General features: G+C 45.9%; 1 protein-coding gene across 4 annotated transcripts in view; it reads left to right on the top strand.

Annotated features, from left to right (window-relative positions):
* Positions 1-301: 301 nt before the first annotated feature.
* ATP9A (ATPase phospholipid transporting 9A (putative)) overlaps positions 302-20590 on the top strand; it is a 93449-nt gene continuing 73160 nt past the window's right edge. Inside the window, exon 1 of one of the 4 annotated variants that reach the window (XM_083507959.1) lies at positions 302-768. In XM_083507959.1, coding sequence (XP_083364085.1) covers positions 308-768 — 461 coding nt within the window. In that variant the 5' untranslated portion in view covers positions 302-307. Of the gene's footprint in view, positions 769-832; positions 1107-20590 lie in introns of those variants that run through there. The other 3 variants (XM_083507958.1, XM_083507960.1, XM_083507961.1) reach the window with 3 other exon arrangements.

Here is a 20590-nt window from a genome sequence, read left to right on the forward strand (position 1 = left end):
GGCCACACTTCCCTTTCCTCCACTCTTTCAAGGCACAGTCTGTGCTCTGAAGCTCTTGTGTCAGAGCACCTTTTTTCTCCTCCGCCCCAAACTTCCTGTTCAAAAGCCCATTGGAGCAAACAACAACCCATGGAAAACTTGAATCGATGTTTGCTCTGATTGAGCACTAAAGAGTGTTTTTGTTGGGGGAGGTGTTCCAGTGCAACAACAACAACAACATATTGACAAGGAGCTTTTAAGTGTGGACCTGTGCCTACAAAGAGTGGAGCAAAAAGTAAGTGAGATTGGCCAGGAGCAACAAGCACCTATGGGGCTGGCCCTATCACTAGACAGAGTGAGGCAATGGCCTCAAATACTGGGTGTCAGCACTCGGCCATTAACCTTGAGGTTCCTGGTCTTCCCCTTCTCTTGGGGATCAGGGCTGTGGTTTGTAAAACAGAATGCCTCAGGCACCTACTGCCCTCCAATAGGATGCCACCCCAGGGCCCTGGTTGAAGAAAGAGTCACCTGCCAATCCAAGCCAGCTCCCCTATACCTGGCACAGACGCCTGGCCAGCGTGGCAGCCAGCCAAATATCCTGGCACCAGGAAGTGTGTGTGGAGGGGGGGGGGGGAGAGTGACTTTGCTGCGGGGATGGTTCGACGTCCAGCCTGGACAGCAACTTTCTCCAAGGCCGCGGCTGCTCGGAAGTGCAGCTTGGCGGAGAAGCGCAGCACCTTTACCTGGAGAGATGGTGGAAGGCGCGAAGAAGAGACCCTGCGGCGCGGGGTGCGTTGAGCCGGGGGACGGGTGGGGAGGCAGCGTTGCCTAGTGGCGGGGGCGACCGCCGCCCAATGGGTGGGCCGGGGAGGGGGAGATGCGGGGGAGGGGGCGGCGTGAGCGTCCACGTTACCTGCGCGTCGCCGCCCAGCCCCCAGCCCGCCCGGTCGTCCTCGGCAGCGCCGCCGCCGCCGCTGCCATCAGAGCGCGGAGAGGCTGGGCCGCGCCTGGCGAGGCTGCTGGTGGGAAGGCGAGATCCTCCCCGCCGCCGCGGCCATCATGACCGACAACATCCCCTTGCAGCCGGTCCGGCAGAAGAAGCGGATGGACAGCAAGCACCGCGGCGGGTAAGGCAGCGCCGGGCCCGGCTCCCCTCGCTCCCCTTCCCGCGCGCGCGCCTCCGACGGGCCTCGCCTGCGCCGCAGCCAGCGCGCCTTCCTGGGTTCTCCTGCCCGGCTTGGATGGACGCCGGGGCGGCCTCCTTTTCCTCGCTGTCTCTTCGCTCCGTGGCTCTCTCGGCGAGGCCGGCTGCTGCGCCCTGGCCCTGCCTTCGTCGCTCGGGCTCGCCCCTTCCCAACGATCCGGGGCGGCGGGCATTCCCATGGCCGGGTGTAAACGTTTTTCTTTTCTCTGCCGGTCTGTCTCCAAGCCGCGCGGTGGATCTCCATTTCCCCGATCCGGACTCCCCCCCACCGCCCTACCACCACCGTCTCCGGTTGCATTCGCCATGTGGGTTTGCTTTCCCAGATCGGCGTTTATTTCAAAGGCGCTTCAGTCGCCAAACCCGAGAGATTGCCTTGGAGGCGGGCAGCGCTCTCCACGGGCATCTGCGCGCGCCCGGGACGCGCTGGGTGGGTTGCATTGGGCTCCCCCACCCTCTCCTTCTCCTCGGGAGATAAAGAAACCCGCCGATGCCCTTCGGGGAACTGGGTGGATCCTTTCCCTATAAGCTGGGACTCTGAGGGAGAGGTCGACCTCTGGAAGGGGCTGTTTTGCTGGCGGGGGTCTTGCCCAGGCAGCCGAAGCTGACAGGTTGCTCCTGACGCCATTGCAAGGTGGCACGCCCAGGCGGAGGCTGCCATTCCAGCCCACGGATCCTGGTCGAGGGAAGGAAGGCGGAAAGAGAGCGAGGCGGGCGGGCGCTGCTCCTGCCGGCATTCTTTTGCTCTGTGCACAGGCCTGGATAGAAACCAGGACAAGAGGAGAGCCAGGGCAGCCACAGTCCCTTCTTTATCCTACCTTTGCTTGTCTCACCCAGGTGCCAGGAATTTTACTTTTTGAAATATGGCAACCCTACTAGTGGAGAGATGCAAAGGGACATCTCCTTAGCGGATGCGCTGTGTTACAATCGGCTGTTCGTTCATTCCTTTATTTTAGTATTGTACTGTAAAAGCATCTATGTGCCCCCTTGTTTTGCTAAGTAAAGGAATGAGTTGCCTCAATGTGGTTGCACTACAACTCCCACCATCCCTGAACATTGGGCTATGCCATCTGGGACTGATGGGAATTGTAGTCCAACAGCATTGGGGGGGGGGGGAGAAACACACACAAGGTTGGGAAAAGTGGTTTTAGATCATAGCCTTACAACTACCACTTCTTTTTTTATTTGGGTATCTCGCTCCTTTACTTAGGGAAAGAGCAGGTATGTAAATCCCTTTAGTAAAATAAATGAGAGATTGATCTAAAAGACATGGCATGCGAGGAAAAAGAGTTGGGGAGGGAGGAGGGGGAAAGCAGCTCAGGTACCACTCTTAATTTTATAATTCATATAGCATGATTATACAGCTCTGCCTCCTGTGTAGGTCCTGGCTGACTTGGAGAGCAACCTCTCATCAGAAAAAAACTCTCCTTTCCCGAGATTAGACCCAGCGGGGAGTGGCAGGCAAGGGTGGCGTCATATACCTGGCCTCCTGGCACCAGCACTGTTGCTGTCGCTTACCCGGGCAGTGCAGAAGCAGGGTGGCAGTCAGTGGCGTAGCGTGGGTTGTCAGCACCCGGGGCAAGGCAAGTAATTTGCGCCCCCTAACCCGTGGATTTTAGCAGGGGGCAGAGAGCTGTGAGTGCAAGCGCGCCCCCCCAGATGTTGCGCCTGGTGCGGACGGCCCCCCCTGCACCCCCCACGCTACGCCACTGGTGGCAGTGAGATGTAGGTGGGAGTACCAATTGGCTCTGCCCCTGCTACACCTATGACCCGTCCCTATTTGCTGTAAATAAAGCGATGCTGCATCTGGGAGGCCAAATCCATTTCTTGCGTCCGGGAGCAGAGGAGGGAGCAATGTCCAGTCCAAGTGGGTGGGGCTGATCCTGCCACAAAGTTATTCCACCAGATAGCTGACTAATGGCCACCAGAATCCTCACAGGAGTGGCCCTCCTCCTTTGCCAATATTTCTGGCTTCTAAGACATCCAAACCCTCTTCTTATAACAATTTAAAACAAAGGGAAACATTATGGCTGTTGATCTATGGCATGAATCAAGAGTGCTTTATAAATAATGAATAATTTCAACAGAGACATGCTCATCATAGAAAAGCTGTTACGTCTGAATAAATCACCCAAAGTGGATTTTTCAGGAATACCACAATCCCTGCAATGGTTAATTTCTGAAAAGTGACCTGCAGGAGATTGTGCCTGTGGAGAAGCCATGTCCTCTCATCTGTAAAGCTTGACCCTAGAGCAGTGTTTCTGAAACTTGGGTCTCCAGCTGGTTGGACTGCAACTCCCACCACCCCTAGCTAGCAGGGACCAGTGGTCAGGAATGATGGGAATTGTAGTCCAAAAACAACTGGAGACCCAAGTTTGGGAAACCCTGCCCATGAGATTTGCTTGGTGCCTTTAAAGTCACCAATGAAGGTAAAGAAGAAGAAGAGTTTGGATTTGATATCCCGCTTTATCACTACCCTAAGGAGTCTCAAAGGGACGTGGGTGGCGCTGTGGGTTAAACCACAGAGCCTAGGACTTGCCGATCAGAAGGTCAGCGGTTCAAATACCCGCGACGGGGTGAGCTTCTGTTGTTCGGTCCCAGCTCCTGCCCACCTAGCAGTTCGAAAGCATGTCAAAGTGCAAGTAGATCCTCATCTGCTGTCCATTTAAATCAGGCACCCCCAAACTTGGCCCTCCAGCTGTTTTGGGACTACAACTCCCATCATCCCTAGCTAACAGGACCAGTGGTCAGGGATGATGGGAATTGTAGTCCCAAAACAGCTGGGGGCCGAGTTTGGGGATGCCTGATTTAAATGGTAATACTGTATTGCAAGATATGCTTGTATTTCTAATTAAAAGCTAAAGGTTGCATTTCAGCTGGTGGAAGACTCTTTATGTTTCATAAGTTGTGTTTTGCACCATGCAGTTGAGTTCAGTGGAGTTTACTTCCAGGTTTGCAGGCACACCAATAAATTGGGCAATCAGAAACGGTTGTGCTGGCAGAACAACCCCCTCAATATGGCACTGAATGCAATCCATGTTCTTTTTCCTAAAGAAATATTAAAGGATACTAGTCGGTTGGTTTCAGAATTGGTTCTTTGTTTGTTGACCTTACTAGATATGTTCAGTAGAATACATCATAATGTGCAACAGGCCTGTACAACTTGTGAGTGACTAAATGCATCTTGCCAGTCCTACACTAAGAATGCAGTCTGCTAGGTCTTTGAGAGTCTCCCCATTCTAGCAGTCTGGGGCAGGATGGATTCTAGCTTAGTGTAGCTCACAAGGCTGTAAATGAAGAAGAAAGCACTGGTAGTCATTCTTTATCTCAAAGCCAACATTTGCTCACAGTCTCTCATTTAGAAATTGCACATCCGTTGCAGAATGTGTGCTGCCGTGCTTTCGACATTCGTTTTATGGCTTTTACAAGCTGTTTTCAAGTCAGGCTGCCAGCAGCCTAATGAGGTTCTACAAAGCTTCCAAGAACGAAGTTTGGGTGCTTCCCAGTGTCAGAGGCAGTATCCCTCTGAATGCCAGAAGCTGCGAATCACAAGTGGGGAGAGTGCTGCTGTGCTTAGGTCCCATAAGCATCCAGTTGGCTATTGTGAGAAATAGGTGCTGGGCCAGATTTGGTCTAATCAAGCAGGACTCTTCTTACAGTCTTAGTCACCTACAGTATATGCACTGTGTTCTAAATCTGTGTTCTTTAGCCTTGGGGCTTCATGTTGCTGGACTACAATTCCCACCATCCATATCTGTCTTAGTCAGCCACCAGGGAGTATGGGTGTTGTAGTCTCAACAACATCTAGGGACTGAAAGCTGAAGAACACTGTTCTGAACAGTTAGTACATTAGTTTACATTAGTACACAGTGTACATTAGTTGTTGTTGTTGTTTAGTTGTTTAGTCTTGTCAGACTCTTCATGACCCCATGGACCAGAGCACTCCAGGCACTCCTGTCTTCCACTGCCTCCCGCAGTTTGGTCAAACTCATGCTGGTAGCTTTGAGAACACTGTCCAACCATTTCGTCCTCTGTCGTCCCCTTCTCCTTGTGCCCTCCATCTTTCCCAACATCAGGGTCTTTTCCAGGGAGTCTTCTCTTCTCATGAGGAGACCAAAGTATTGGAGCCTCAGCTTCAGGATCTGTCCTTCCAGTGAGCACTCAGGGCTGATTTCCTTCAGAATGGATAGGTTTGATCTTCTTGTAGTCCTTCGGACTCTCAAGAGTTTCCTCCAGCACCATAATTCAAAAGCATCAATTCTTTGGCGATCAGCCTTCTTTATGGTCCAGCTCTCACTTCCATACATCACTACTGGGGAAAAAAAAACTAAGATCATGGCCACTGGGCCCATCACCTCCTGGCAAATAGAAGGGGAAGAAACGGAGGCAGTGAGAGATTTTACTTTCTTGGGCTCCATGATCACTGCAGATGGTGACAGCAGTCACAAAATTAAAAGACGCCTGCTTCTTGGGAGAAAAGCAATGACAAACCTAGACAGCATCTTAAAAAGCAGAGACATCACCTTGCTAACAAAGGTCCGTATAGTTAAAGCTATGGTTTTCCCAGTAGTGTACATTAGTACACTGCTCTAAACAATTAGACAGAACTGCCTCTCACACTCTAGGGAGGCACACCAAGGGAGGAATCAGAGCTCAGTGGTAGAGGTTATGTTTTACATGCACATTAATCTGTGGGATATCTCCTGTAAAAAGATTTCCAACGACCAGACTAGAAAAGACTACTGCCTGAGAGCCACGGCTAGGTGACCCCTTTGGAGGTGGGCTAGTTGACCCAATGGTCCGTCAAAGCATAAGGCAGCTGCATATATTGGGCCCGGCCTGTACAACCTGTGGCCTACCATGCCAAACATAGCACAATGCAATGTTTTGAGGCTATTGATGATTCAAAATGACTACCACCTTATTTGCAGGCAGAGGCCGTGAAAGCCAGCCAACTTCTCTGCTTGCCTTGTTAATCCTCTGCTTTTGCAGCCTCAGACATAGAGTGAACGCAGAAGACCTAACATACATGACTGATGGGCTGTGTGTGACTTGGTGGGGTTCACAAGACACACAGGTCTCTTGTTAGGGCCAGGCGACATGTGACTGGATCTTCCAGAGCTTGCTTGTTTGTTTAAAGTAGCCAGAACATGTGAATTGGATCAAGGCTGCCATGATAGAGATACAAGTTTAACCTTTTCTCCCCCACTTAGTTGTTAATTTGTTTAAAATTTATTTGGAAAACCAATTTTTTTTTAGTAAAGGTAAAGGGACCCCTGACCATTAGGTCCAGTCGTGACCAACTCTGGGGTCACGTTGGCATACAGCCGGCGTACAGCTTCTGGGTCATATGGCCAGCATGACTGAGCCGCTTCTGGTGAACCAGAGCAGCGCACAGAAACACCATTTACCTTCCCGCCGGAGCGGTACCTATTTATCTACTTGCACTTTGACGTGCTTTCGAACTGCTAGGTTGGCAGGAGCAGGGACTGAGCAACGGGAGCTCACCCCATCGTGGGGATTCGAACCGCCGACCTTCTGATCGGCAAGTCCTAGGCTCTGTGGTTTAACCCACAGCGCCACCTGCATCCCTAAGTTTTTAAAGATTGAGATAAAAAACCCTCTCCTCCCCAGACTATTAGCCTGATTTGAATCAACCTTTTCCAAACCTTCTCACCACCACAATTATGATTTGTTGTGTGGGGCGAAGGGAGTCACTGGTGCATAATTTAAGTTGGGGAGATAGCTCCCCCACAACCACATATACACACATCACAGCTCATTTGGTCTGAAAATATACATTGAGAGAGCTGTCCTTGGATCTCCCATATAACTGTGGCTTGCCCATTAGACTACTTATTATTGTTATTTTATTTATTAAACAAATTCATATGTATTTATAGATTTCTCCTAATGAACACATATGTGTGTGCAATTTTGCCTACTGCACACATTTTTGGCATGCAATTTCCTAGCATAATGCATCATTTTGAATTTTTTTTTCACCTCCCTGTGGAACATCCTCCCTTCAGATGGAGATAAAGAACTACACAACTTTTAGAAAACATCTGAATGAGATACTGGGATGTTTTAAATGCTTGATATGTTACTATGTTTTTATATATGCTGTAAGCTGCCCAGAGTGGCTGTGGAAACTCAACCAGATAGGTGGGGTGGTATTATTCTTATTCTTATTCTTATTCTTATTATTATTATTATTAATGCATTTTTGTAAATGTCCTTTGGTTGGAAAACTGCATCTCAAAACTTGGAAAAGGGCAGGTTTTGAGGGACAGACATGCTTTCATGCACATACATTGTTTCCAGAAGTGTGAATTAGCCAGCTTTACAAACCAAATTAGCCTCTGTTCCTTTGGCCAGCCCTGGTGGCCAACACCCTGTGGTAATGAAGGGTATTTTGCTAGTTGCATGATAATGGTATAATGGTAAAGGGAAATGGCAATGTTTCAAGGCGGTTCTGCTGACACATAAAAGCAGCCTCATGGCTGTGGAGCAGAGAGGCCAATTAGTACTCCTTGGCTGATCTTGCTTTCTTTGTAGAGAATTACACAGTCTCCACTGGAGTTTTGTTGACATCCTTGCATGGCTTGCCTTGTTAGTAGTGCTTGCAGCAATTGCCCTGAGCTAACCCGTGCTCCAGAGCTGCTAGTCACAGGCTAGGGAATCGGTTTGCTTCAATTGGGTCACAGAATTGTTATTTCCTATAACCATCAAGAGCTGTTGATAGCACAGAGCTGTGCTGCCAGTTTAGGGTGTTTTCATTTTGTTTTTTAACCATCCACATTTCTGCTCTTTAGGATTTGTCTGTGCGTGTGTGTGTTGGTTAGTTGAGCTTCAGATCAGCTTCTGAAGTCCAAGTATTTACACTGCTGAAAACAATAGGACTTCTGAGTAGACTTTCATAGGATCGTTCTGTGGGTCAATTGGCTAGATCCATTGCACTGTGGAGAGCGTACTAACTTATGGTCTCTGTGTGTGGTTTGGGAGCTGCACAGCCAGGGAAAAAACAATGCTGTCCAGGGTTGTAAAGACTGCAGAGAGAATAATTGGGTGCACTCTTCCCACCTTAGATCAAATCTATGCTGTCGGGTGCCATAAGAAAGCTGCAGAGATAGCACAGGATAGTACGCACCCCGGAAATGATCTCTTTCAGCTTCTGCCTTCTGGAAGAAGGTAGAGGATTATAAAGGCCAGGACTAGCCGCCTGAAAAACAGTTTCTACGCAAATGCAATTCTGGTTCTAAACGCAGCATAAGGAGTCTCTATAGTATATTGTATTTTAAAATGGGGTTTCAGAGTTTTTAGGGGGTTTTGAATGTTTTATGTAGTTTTTCAATTTCATTGTTCTGTATTGGACAATGACAATAAAGATATCATATTGTATCATTAACAAGCAAACTTTTTGATCAACTAAAAGAGCAACAGTTGCTAAAAAAACAACAAAAGAAAACAAACTTCACTGAGCAGGTTTGCTCTTTGTAGATTTTTGCAGGAGGTTCAGGATCCCAGCTTGCACCATCAGTCATCAGCATTGTTTGGCAAGCTTCAAACATCCCAAATTCCCCCATAGCTTGCCCCTCCTGGAATGTGGCAGCAACATTGCTAGCAGGAGACTATGGAGCAAGTGGCTCCAGCAAGGCAAGGTGGAATAACAAATAAGATAAAGTAAAGCTATCATATTTACTTACTCTTTTTTTGAGTTTTATTTATCAACGTTCTTATGTTACATCGGTAAACAGTATCATATTACATCACAAAGCTGATTATAATATAATTTTTGGCATGTATACAAAGTTTATATACCTAAAGAAAAGAAACAAGGACAAAAAACTATTCCAAAATCATATATGTACCAACACTTTGGACTTTCTGTCTATCCCGTTGTACTGTATATTCCTTTTTTACAAATGAATGTACTCTTATTATTGTATATTTCTTTACATTTTATCTAATACATTCCTATATCAATATGTACCCTTGGTCTTATTTCTCAACTCGGTCTCTCTCTAACTTTCTATTGGACAGAGGAACCCTGGAAAGGGACAGGGAGTTTCCTGCATTGCAGTCATACAATCTTAAGCAGGAGACTCCCCCCCCCCCCCACCTTTGGGATGCTTTCGTTCGTGGGCAACCTTCTAGTGCACACTTGTGGTGGGTGGGGCCAGGGGCAGGAGGGGGCAGAGCAGTAGACATGTCTCTTCCCTTTGCTCAATAGGATACATTCCAGCCAGGCAAAAGCCAGGGGTTTCTGTATACCACACCACCTAATCTTGCTTGCTTCTATCCAGGCAAGCTCGGGGCATTGGCATCATTAAAGGGCACATTCCACCCTGGCGAAAGAATGTGGAGAGGGTGTGGAACAGAGCCAATTGTGGGAAGAGTCCAGAGGGCTGGATAGAGACACTCAGAAGGCTGCATCAGTCTCATGCGCCAGGAGTTCCCCACCCCTACTTAAGGGTCTCTAGTCGATGTGGCAGTTATCTGCCTTTGTGGTTTGTGCTGTAGTTAGGAGCACACGAAATGCTAGCCAGCAAAAATGCGGGCACCTTTATACAGTGGTACCTTGGGTTACAGATTCTTCAGCTTAAAGACACTTCAGGTTACAGACTCCGCTAACCCAGAAATAGTACCTACCTCAGGTTAAGAACAGTTTCAGGTTAAGAACAGACCTCCGGAACAAATTAAGTTCTTAACCTGAGGTACCACCGGAACAAATTAAGTTCTTAACCTGAGGTACCACTGTATTTGGATCAGTGGGACTCCCCTTTGCTAAATGCAAGAAGCTAACCTGGCTGGATTAAACATGACATATTCAGGATAGTCGGAATGTGATCCGCTGTATATTCAGTTTCCAAAATAATTCTGGTAAGTCATGCCTCAGTTCTCCCGCCAAGAACAGGAGTGTTCTGCAGCTTTGCTGTAATGAAGATTATCCATCTGAATATGAGTTAAGTGATCATTGGGTGTCGGCACAGCCATTACACCCTATCAGAGTGGCTGGGGAAACCGATCCAGATGGGCAGGGTATAAAGAATTATAAAAAATTATTACGAGAGAGAGAGAGAAATAATATGATGACTATGCTGAAATCAAATGTTGCTTTATAGCAGGAAATGGATGAGTAATTTTGGCCTTTTGCTTTTAAAACAAATTAAAAGCGAAGGTAGGCTGGAACGATTAAAAATGGACGAAGGATCAGCCGGCCACCATTCTGGAAAGATAATGCTCTTTGATTGTAAAATATAAGCTGATGGAGAAGTTGGATGCATGTGTCAGGAACTCATTTAGCTGAATGAGCTCAGATGGTCTGTAGGAAATTTCTCAATATAGTGTTTAACTGAAGGGCTACATAGATGGGCGTCAGCAGGAGTTTCTTCATAAGTACCCCAAATAAATAACTAAACATAGTTAGTGTGCCTATTCATTCTGGTCCATCTCTTGACTGAGTGGTGGTCCTACAGTGAGAAGCTTGTATTCCAGGTCTAACCCTGCATTGCTTCTCAATGGGTATTCATCTTCTTATGTATAGGTCTGACATCCAGACGCTCTCTTTCCACCCACAGCTGAAATCCCGCTTTACTTTCCCTGGCTCCTGTCACCCCCTTCAGCATTTAATTAAGCGCATTGCTGCTACAGTCAACTTTGCACACACCCTGCATTGCCCTAAAAACAAACAAGCCCACATCAACTCACCAGGATAACAATTGCATCTCAGGCTTGTCATACGTCATTCTGACTCATTCTTTCTCCCAGTAAAATGGGCATAATAATAATGAACTACTTTGCATGGTTGATGAACCACAGCCCTGCCCCTACAATATTTGTATAATAATTGTGGACTTTATCTGTATTGGCATAGTATCATTTAAAATGTTTTCTGACTCAGGAGGGAGAGATGCTTTCTTTTGGCATGAAATAAGCCTCAGGTTAGAAAGATCATGAACTCCTGTCTTTGCCGCTACCTTTCATTTTTCAGTTGACACACAACTTCCCATTTGCAGCTAAACTAAAATCCTGGATATCTGTGCAGCAGCAGCAATCACTTCCCCAGGGAAGACCAGCAGAAAAGGCTCAAAAACAAACTGGAGATATTCCTGCTCCAGAGTTCAGAAAATGGGCATTTCACTCTAGCCTTTAATGGGCTTGATCTGCATTCCTACATTTCAACCATTGCTATGACTTCATTCATTGGCTAAAAGCATGAAAAAGTGGTTAGTTTCTCATAAAACAAATTAGATGATGAATGCGTGTACTTTTGTCTCGCATCTCAGGTTCCCCAAGTGCTAGGAACTTGATTTTTTTTAAAAAAAATAATGAATACTGGGAGTCTTTAGGTTTATGGTTCACGTCATGGGCCACATGGTGCAAAGTGAGACAGTGTGGCAAGAGCAGGATCCTTCAGAGGAGGAGGACCCTGAAATTGGGGAAAGTTCAGATAGTGATGTTGAAGAGGCCATGCTCTGTAAGGGAGGGTGAGTTGGCCAGTTCCTCCTCTGCTTTCTGAGAACAAAGTTCAAAGGGTAGTCATCAAAGAGGCAGCTGGCCAATCAGTGGACATGGCTGAATTGGATGCGGTGGTGATGCACTTCCTGTTTTTTGGTGATATATAAGTGAGCACCCTATAGATCATGGGTAGGCAAACTAAGGTCCGGGGGCCGGATTAGGCCCAATTGCCTTCTAAATCCGGCCCGCAGATGGTCCAGGAATCAGCACGTTTTTACATGAGTAGAATGTGTCCTTTTACAGTCATACCTCGGGTTGAAGTCGCTTCAGGTTAAGCCTTTTTGGGTTGCGCTCCGCGGTGACCCAGAAGTAGCAGAGTGTGTTACTTCTGGGTTTCACCGCTCACACATGCGCAGACGCTCAAAATGACGTCACACGCATGCGTGGAAGTGGCGAATTGTGACCTGCGGATGCGCGGATGAGGGTTGCATTTGCTTCAGGATGCGAACGGGGCTCCGGAACACATCCAGAGGTACCAGTGTATTTAAAATGCATCTCTGGGTTATTTGCGGGGCCTGCCTGGTGTTTCTACAGGAGTAGAATGTGTGCTTTTCTTTAAAATGCATCTCTGGGTTATTTGTAGGGCATAGGAATTCGTTCATTTGTTTTTGTCAAGATATAGTCCGGCCCCCTCAAAGTCTGAGGGACAGTGGACCGACCCTCTGCTGAAAACGTTTGCTGACCCCTGCTATAGATTGTACCCAGAAAATATCAATTTCCCCCCTTTAAAACAATATTTATATGACCAGCTAAAGAGAAAATTTGGTTCCCCACTAATTTTTCACTCAGCACACGAAAATAAACTGTAGAAAAGTAAGCAACGAAAATTATCGCCTCAAGGAAGAGAAAATCAGCCAAGCCTAAACATATTTATAGAAGTGTAATTTCCCCTCCCATGAAGCATTATTAAAGCTTGATTTCATAACTGTTGAGTGTGTCTAAATCTATGAACGCTTTTGGCTGCAATTCTCCAGGGCAGATCTTGTCAGCTACATTTGCTCATTTTGTTGGGGATTGTTAAAGAAACCCTTCTGCTGCCTGGGTAGACGAAGGCCTTGTCAAAGGAGAGGATATTTCCATACCCTCCAACACGTCCCAGTGGAAAACCTGGACGTCCATCTTTCAGGACCTTGATCTCGTGCGCTTTGCACAAAATGGAATGTCAGGACAGTTGAGGGGTATGTAATTCAGTTGGCAGATTGCCATAAACTCAAACTTTTAAACTAGAGATTACAATGGGCAGGGAATGTTTTTGAGACCAAGGGCCACATTGCCTCATGGACAGGTGCCTGAGCGCCACATGCCAGTGGTGGGTGGAGCCAGAGTGTTCCAGTGGCCAGAGAGGGAGAAGCTTGGAAAGCTGTGTACAGCCCCTGGGCTTGAGGTTGCCCACCCCTAAATAATAACTAGGGATTGGGAATTAATTGGTGTGACAGGTGGCAGTGTCAATCTAGGCCTAAGATACAATGCATGGTAAACTTCAGCCACTTTCTCCTATGAATCCTTGCACAAAGGGTGAGTTAGAGATGACCCTCTTCATGTGTACTGAAAGAATCTGGGGAGAACTGGTGAGGCTAGACCCATCCCTGTTCCATGCACCCTATAACCACAAATTCATCACCATCACCATAATACCTGCATGCTTGCTCCTTTATCTGCCCTAAATTGTATTGCTTGTTCTGCCACCTGATTCTGCTGCATGTTTTCAGCAGCTCTCATTTATTTGCAAGGCTAAAGCAGGGGTAATTATACACACACACACACACACACACGGACACACCCACACAGAGAGAGAGAGAGGAGAGAGAGAGAGAGAGAGAGAGAGTTCTGTGGCTGTTCATCCTGAGGAGAAAGGATAAAAGAGCCTTTTGTCCATTTCTTGCTTTGCATTGGCCAGCATGCAGGCAGAACCAGTATTGCTGGTTCTTCATCATGCTATATTCAAATTGTTATCCCTGTTAGAGGTTTCAGTCGCAACTACCTACTCTTAACAACATTTGTGTTTAAAATGGGGGGGGGGGGCTACTGCATTTCATGCACGCTACTCTTCATAACTGAATGACCCGTATGAAAGCATGGATTCATTCTCAGTGGGCCTTCCAGTGAATATTTATGTCTACCTAAGCCAATATCCATCTAAAAATTATTAAAGATCCTTGCAATAAATTCCAGCATTTATTTACTGAGATGGTTGGACGTATTGTATCCACAGGAGTAAACTGTGTCTTAATAGTTGCTATTATGCATTCCTGAAAGGTGTGGTTTGCCTTTCAACTTTAGTTTCTTCTTGGAAGGTAAAAGGCAACAGAATTCAGCCTCACAGCAGGAAAACGAGTTTTACGCCCAGAGGCTGTAAAAGTGGGATTTACTTCTGAGTAAACAAGTTTAGGATTACATGCCACACCTGAGTTGTAGCCAGCCTTAAGTTTAGCTCAGGGCCTATTGAAACTGTTGAAACCTAACTTAGGTATGTAATTGGTTTTCTCTGAATATACCTTAGTTGAATCCAAATGGATTCAACTAAGCAATGAGCAATGGATTCGAACTACAAGAAAGAAGATTCCACCTAAACATTAGGAAGAACTTCCTGACAGTAAGAGCTGTTCGACAGTGGAATTTGCTGCCAAGGAGTTTGGTGGAGTCTCCTTCTTTGGAGGTCTTTAAGCAGAGGCTTGACAACCATATGTCAGGAGTGCTCTGATGGTGTTTCCTGTTTGGCAGGGGGTTGGACTCGATGGCTCTTGTGGTCTATTCCAACTCTATGATTCTATGAATAACAGCCCCTATTTCCTTGAAAGCAAGTCCTATTGATTTCAGTGGGATTTATTTCCAAGGAAGTGTGAGTAGTTCGAAAGCACGTCAAAGTGCAAGTAGATAAATACCTGGCACGAAGGTAAACAGCATTTCCATGCGCTGCTCTGGTTCGCCAGAAGCGGCTTAGTCATGCTGGCCACATGACCCGGAAGCTGTACGCCGGCTCCCTCAGCCAATAAAGCGAGATGAGCACTGCAACCCCAGAGTCGGCCACGACTGGACCTAATGGTCAGGGGTCCCTTTACCTTTAAGCGTGTGTAGGACTGTTGACCTAGGGTCAGCGCACACGGAGGTGGCCAGATGAAAGGAGGATGGGGCTCTTGTGTCTTTTAGTTGCGAAGAAGTGGGAATGTGAGCAGGTGTGCCTTCGTCATGCAAGCTATACTTACTGAAATCCCTTCTACACAATTCTTACAGATGTAAAAGCCCTGTCCTGCTTTCCATCAGAGTACCTTATCCCACACATTCCATTTGGGAGACCTGTCTCTATGTGCTGCTGCTTAATAATGTGCAAAAATCACCACTGACATATCTTAGACATGTTTAGAACACCAACAAGCCTTTGAAACAGGAACTTATTTTTACAAACTGATATTTACCGATGTTTTCACTTGTGCATTTATCAACATTATTGCAATGCTGTGTTTTTTAGGCTGTATGCCACCTTGCGGTATTTCTCTGAAAGTGTGCTCTATGACTATTTAAACAAATAACACTGTAGCGTGGCTACAACAAATGCTTGTACGACGCAGGTACACACATCAGGGGCTTCTCAGTGACCACACCTGGAGGCAACTTGATTTTCCGGCCTGTGAAAAATGTGTCCAAAATAGCTATGACAAACTCTTCCTTAATTCTAGGGAAGTCACCTGTTGCAGCAGCAAGAATGAAGGGTCTTGTAATATTTATTGTGGCACAAGGCTTTTGTATAATACATGTACAGTGGTACCTCGGGTTAAGTACTTAATTCGTTCCGGAGGTCCGTTCTTAACCTGAAACTGTTCTTAACCTGAAGCACAACTTTAGCTAATGGGGCCTCCTGCTGCTGCTGCTGCTGCGCCGCCGGAGCACAATTTCTGTTCTCATCCTGAAACAAAGTTCTTAACCTGAAGCACTATTTCTGGGTTAGCGGAGTTGTAACCTGAAGTGTATGTAACATGAGGTACGACTGTACTTGCAACCTGTATAACAGTTACAGAAAGTGAAATAGTTATCAGTAATGTACACGGGGGCGGGCGGGGGGGGGAGCCATTACATGTCTGTCATAGCATCAGGTCTAACATTTCTGTGGAGAGCCCAAATCATAACTGGGTAGCCATTTAGAACAGCAATACTACTACCCCCCCCCACCGCTATTGTGTGCCAATTTAAGTCTCTTGGTGTGGGAAATGAATCCCTAGTTCTGATTGTGCTAATTGATTAGAATCATATTTGCCCATAAGGTCTAATATAGCAATTTCACTCTGGAATCCTGCATTTGAAGTCTTCTTATTGGTTATACGGTGGCTTTGAGGTCAGCAGCAGTGAGCAGAGCATCCTTGGAGACTGAAATGTTCCCTTGCTGCATCCTGAGTGTTGCCAGCTTCTAGGTCAACCTTTGCCCATGCCCTTCTCCTGTTTGCACACAGTACAAACAGGGCACTCTCTTGGCAAGGGAATAACACAGTGCAAACCTGACAATTGAATGTTAAATGAATGGGAGGGTCACATGAGCCATTTCCAACTTTTAATGCTAACTAAAATACATCTATTATAGAATGAGTGCAGCAACATGGTTTGCCTTCAGGCATTATGATGATGGAAATGAAAATTATTGTAAATATTATATGTAATAAGCCAATTAACCCAGAAAAAAAATAAGCAATTCCAGTATCAATGTAAATAATGAGGCCTGAATTCTGTTGGCAACTGAATGCCAATGCAGGCATTAATTCTTCAGCTAGCATTATTACATGTATCTCTTGTTTAAAAAAGAAAAAAGAAAAGAAAACCAGTTGGGCAGGAAGTACCTACTGGTGTGTAATTGTGCGTTCATAATTCTTTCTTCATGCATTATACGATTATGACATTTGTGGTTAGCTGGAACTGCTGGATATTGCAGAGTGGAGGCCTTTTGGAAGAAGACCTTCCGATTTTCCAATTTTGTGGTTTGGTGGAGCAATTCCAGTGGTCTGCTTCTCTCTCCCCCTCCCCACCACTCTCACTCTCTCACACATGCACACTTTAGCCTCCCCCTCCCATCTTAGCTGCATTGGGATCTTGGGATCACCGGGAACGTAGGCTTTAATCTGTGCTCACCCAATGATTCTGATGCAGTGGTCCCGAAATTGCATGGAAATATACTGTAGTTCTTTTCCCAATTGATGACTGATCAGCTGGGCAACAAGAAAAAGTGGGCAGGGCTCCCCGGAGCTTGGTGGCTACATTGAAAGCTGGCAAGGTGTGGGTAGTGTAGATGTGTCCTACAGCAATGTTCTTTCCCCATACAGTAACTTACATTAAGGACTCAGCTATACAGCTGCAAATGAAACATTTTCAGTGTGTTGTAAAGTGCAATATACAAATGTGGCACTAGATGGCAACAGTGAGCTATGCCAAATTCAATGTATTTTTCACAACTTCTTTTACAAAAGCATTTTCACAGCATTTTTTATGTGCGTGCAGATTCCACCTGTATCTTTTAACGTGATTAGAGAGGTTACCTTGCACATCCTAATCATCACTGTTCATTGGGACAAACCCTTCCTTGTTCTCAACATCTCAACCTATCAGTCATAGAGGAAGGCCATTTTAAGCTCAGTGGAAATGATTTGCAATGTACCAGTCAGCACTTGTGGAACTCCCTTCCCTATTGGTCCTCAGGTGCCAGTTGTTGTGCCAGACCTACGCTGCTTTCAGGAGAAGGAAAGCTCTGATGGAGAAGGAAAACTCTGACCCGAAACCTCCTCTGCCTACTCTCCCACTCATGAGAAAGGCTTCGGGAGTAAAATCTGTACCTGTTGCCTTGCGGGACCTTTTTGGGAGAAGAAAAGGCTGTGGAGTAAACCCTCCACATATCTGAAGTGGAGTCCCTAAGATGGTTGGATGGCGCCTTGTACGCCTCCGTCCAACAACTCCTGCAACCAAACTGGTGCTAAACATACACTGGTACCTCGGGTTACATACACATCAGGTTACAGACTCCGCTAACCCAGAAATAGTGTTTCAGGTTAAGAACTTTGCTTCAGGATAAGAACAGAAATCGTGCTCCGGGGGCACAGCGGCAGCAGGAGGAGGCCCCATTAGCTAAAGTGGTGCTTCAGGTTAAGAACAGTTTCAGGTTAAGTACGGACCTCTGGAACGAATTAAGTACTTAAGCCGAGATACCACTGTATTGCTCTGCTTTCCTTTGGGCCACATCAGCAAGGCCGAGAGGGGGGTTGCTGGGCAGCACAGAATCTCCATACACACTGCCCACGCTTGTGCCCCATAGAAGTCAGTTCAGTGCTGCTAATGCAACAAAAATGACATAGGAGGCAGCAGTTACCAGTTAGTCTCCACAGACACAGCAGGCACTGTGATTCTCCAGCGGTTGGACTTCACCCTTGGAGGCACACTCTCTCAAGACAGACAGATGCCAACAACAACAATGTTGTGTTCTGTTCTTGAATGCAAAGAAGTGATCCCTAGATCAGAATCTGGCAACCCTGCTCATTCTTGTAAGCTGGGGGTAGGCAACATGGTGCCCTCCATATGTTTTCTCCCACAGGTCCCATCAGCCTCAGCCAGTATGGTTGACGATCAGGGATCATGGGAGTTTCGCTCCAAAGTATCTGGAGGGCACCATCGCATTGAGTAGGAGGTTGGACGAAATGACTTTGGAGAACCATTCTAACTCTATAGTTTCATGATTTTATGATCCAATGAAAACCACAGCTTCTCTTGGAGAGATCCTTATTGAGAACCAAAAGCTGAGAGTCAGTACCACATCTAAATATTAGGATTTTACCTATTGGCTTTCATTAAATATTCCCCACTGAAATATTTAGCCTTAAAAATATTGACCTGGCATGGAAATCATCTTGTGTTTGTTCTCAGTAGGGTGCCTGAAAAATACCCGCTCATGAAAGTTAATCTTTCCGCTGCCTGTTGAGTATTCTGATTTAAGCAAAGCTAACATTTCCTAACTCATTCCTTCTAACTGGATTTTTCCAGATGTTGCTTTCCTTTTTGGAGGGTGGAATTCTAAAAGCATTTCCTTAGCAGATAAGATTTCTTTTATTCTTATTTGCAGGCACTGAGGTGGAAAGCAAGAAATGTGATACTCTTTTCTTTTTTATTTTGAAAAAATAAGATGAAACTACCTTCCCTATTGTTTGCAATTCCCCAAAGTGTTTCCTGTTCTACCTGTTGAAAGCGCTGAGCTCTTTCTTAAACAGAGCTTAGTTTGCTTCTAATCAGCAAGTTATTTGCTTACCTAAATCAGTGCAACAGACAAGCCTCATTATTCTTGGTAGACTGGTAGATATTTAACCTGTGTGTGTGAGCCATTGCATGTGTTATTTTTTTCAGCTTTTCCCACCCATGGCCAATGTGTCTCTGACATTAACCAATATTTCAAAATGTCAATGGGGAACAATGCACGGACCTTATTAATCTGATATTGTGGTCAAATAGACCCAGCTAAGACATAGGCGTTGTTTCTAGAATAAGTTAATTTAAGAAAGTTTGAGGAAGGAAAGTTTGCCACCTCTTCCTTTGTCCTACAAGACACCTGCAATCCCCAAAGGCATAGAGGCTGCTGGGGTTTGGGCTCCAAATCCAAGTTTTGGGAGATTGACCCTCTAATGTTAATTCCAAAGAGTTCTTGCAAACCCATGATCTCATGCACTTTTTCCCCCAGCTCGGCTCCTCCTTGAGGCATGAATTTTAAAAATTCAGAATCTTAATCTGTTGCAACAACACAGTGTAATCAATATGCTGTTAAACACTTCAATGAAAGTTTTCATCATGGATATATTAAAATCTGTCTTCTCCTGAACAGGAAATTCAGGAGTGATCAGGTAGTAGGCTCCAACATTCCTGATACATTAAAGCAAAAAGAAAGAATAAGAAAAAAAGAAAAGGAACAAAAAAATGCTTGCTGACTGAACAAAATTCTGAGCATGCTTAGTTTTGTATTTTAAATAACACCATGATAACTACAAGAAATAAAATTGTTGGTGTATGCACACCACAAATGTAAATCCACTTCTACTGTTTTGGCTTGGTCACTGTTGTTGTTGTTGTTGTTGTTGTTGTTGTTGTTGTTGTTGTTGTTGTTGTATATGCCGCCCATCCGCCCCAGCCACCCTGGACAGCTTCCAGAAATAAACAAATAAATAAATAAATAACCATCAAACATCAAAAACTTCCAAATACAGTGGTACCTCGGGTTACAGACGCTTCAGGTTACAGACTCCGCTAACCCAGAAATAGTACCTCGGGTTAAGAACTTTGCTTCAGGATGAGAACAGAAATCGTGCAGCAGCCACGCGGCAGCAGCGGGAGGCCCTAGTAGCTAAAGTGGTACCTCAGGTTAAGAACAGTTTCAGATTAAGAACGGACCTCCGGAACTAATTAAGTTCTTAACCCAAGGTACCACTGTACAGGACTGCTCTCAGACTTCACTGTAGTTTGGTTTGTTTCTGTTGTTAAGAGACTCCCTTCCCAGCATCTTCACAGGGCTGCAGTCCCCAAGGGGTAGGCTTGAGGTGTTTGCTTCTGCTGCCCTGATAAAATGAGAACCTGTATCCATGCACGTGTCTGGCTTGTTGATTATAAAATGTACTTAAATATAGGAACAAAGAAAGGGCAAGTGTCAGTTGCTGCAGAGTCTGGAATGCTCAAGGTGGCTAGCTGCTGACTCCAGCACTGTTTGTGCCCATCAGCTGCTACTCTCTGGCTTATAGTTTCAGGGGAACCCTGGGTTGTGGGGCCCTGCACCCCTGTATGTGAAAGCACTCTATATCTCAGGTACCTACATGTTAGGGGAGACTTTGACCACACAGTCCCTTCATACCACTCAAGGTGTACCCAAGTTTCACCAACTTA

This window comes from Podarcis liolepis (assembly GCF_965112155.1).
Source record: "Podarcis liolepis genome assembly, chromosome: 6".
NCBI lineage: Eukaryota > Metazoa > Chordata > Lepidosauria > Squamata > Lacertidae > Podarcis > Podarcis liolepis.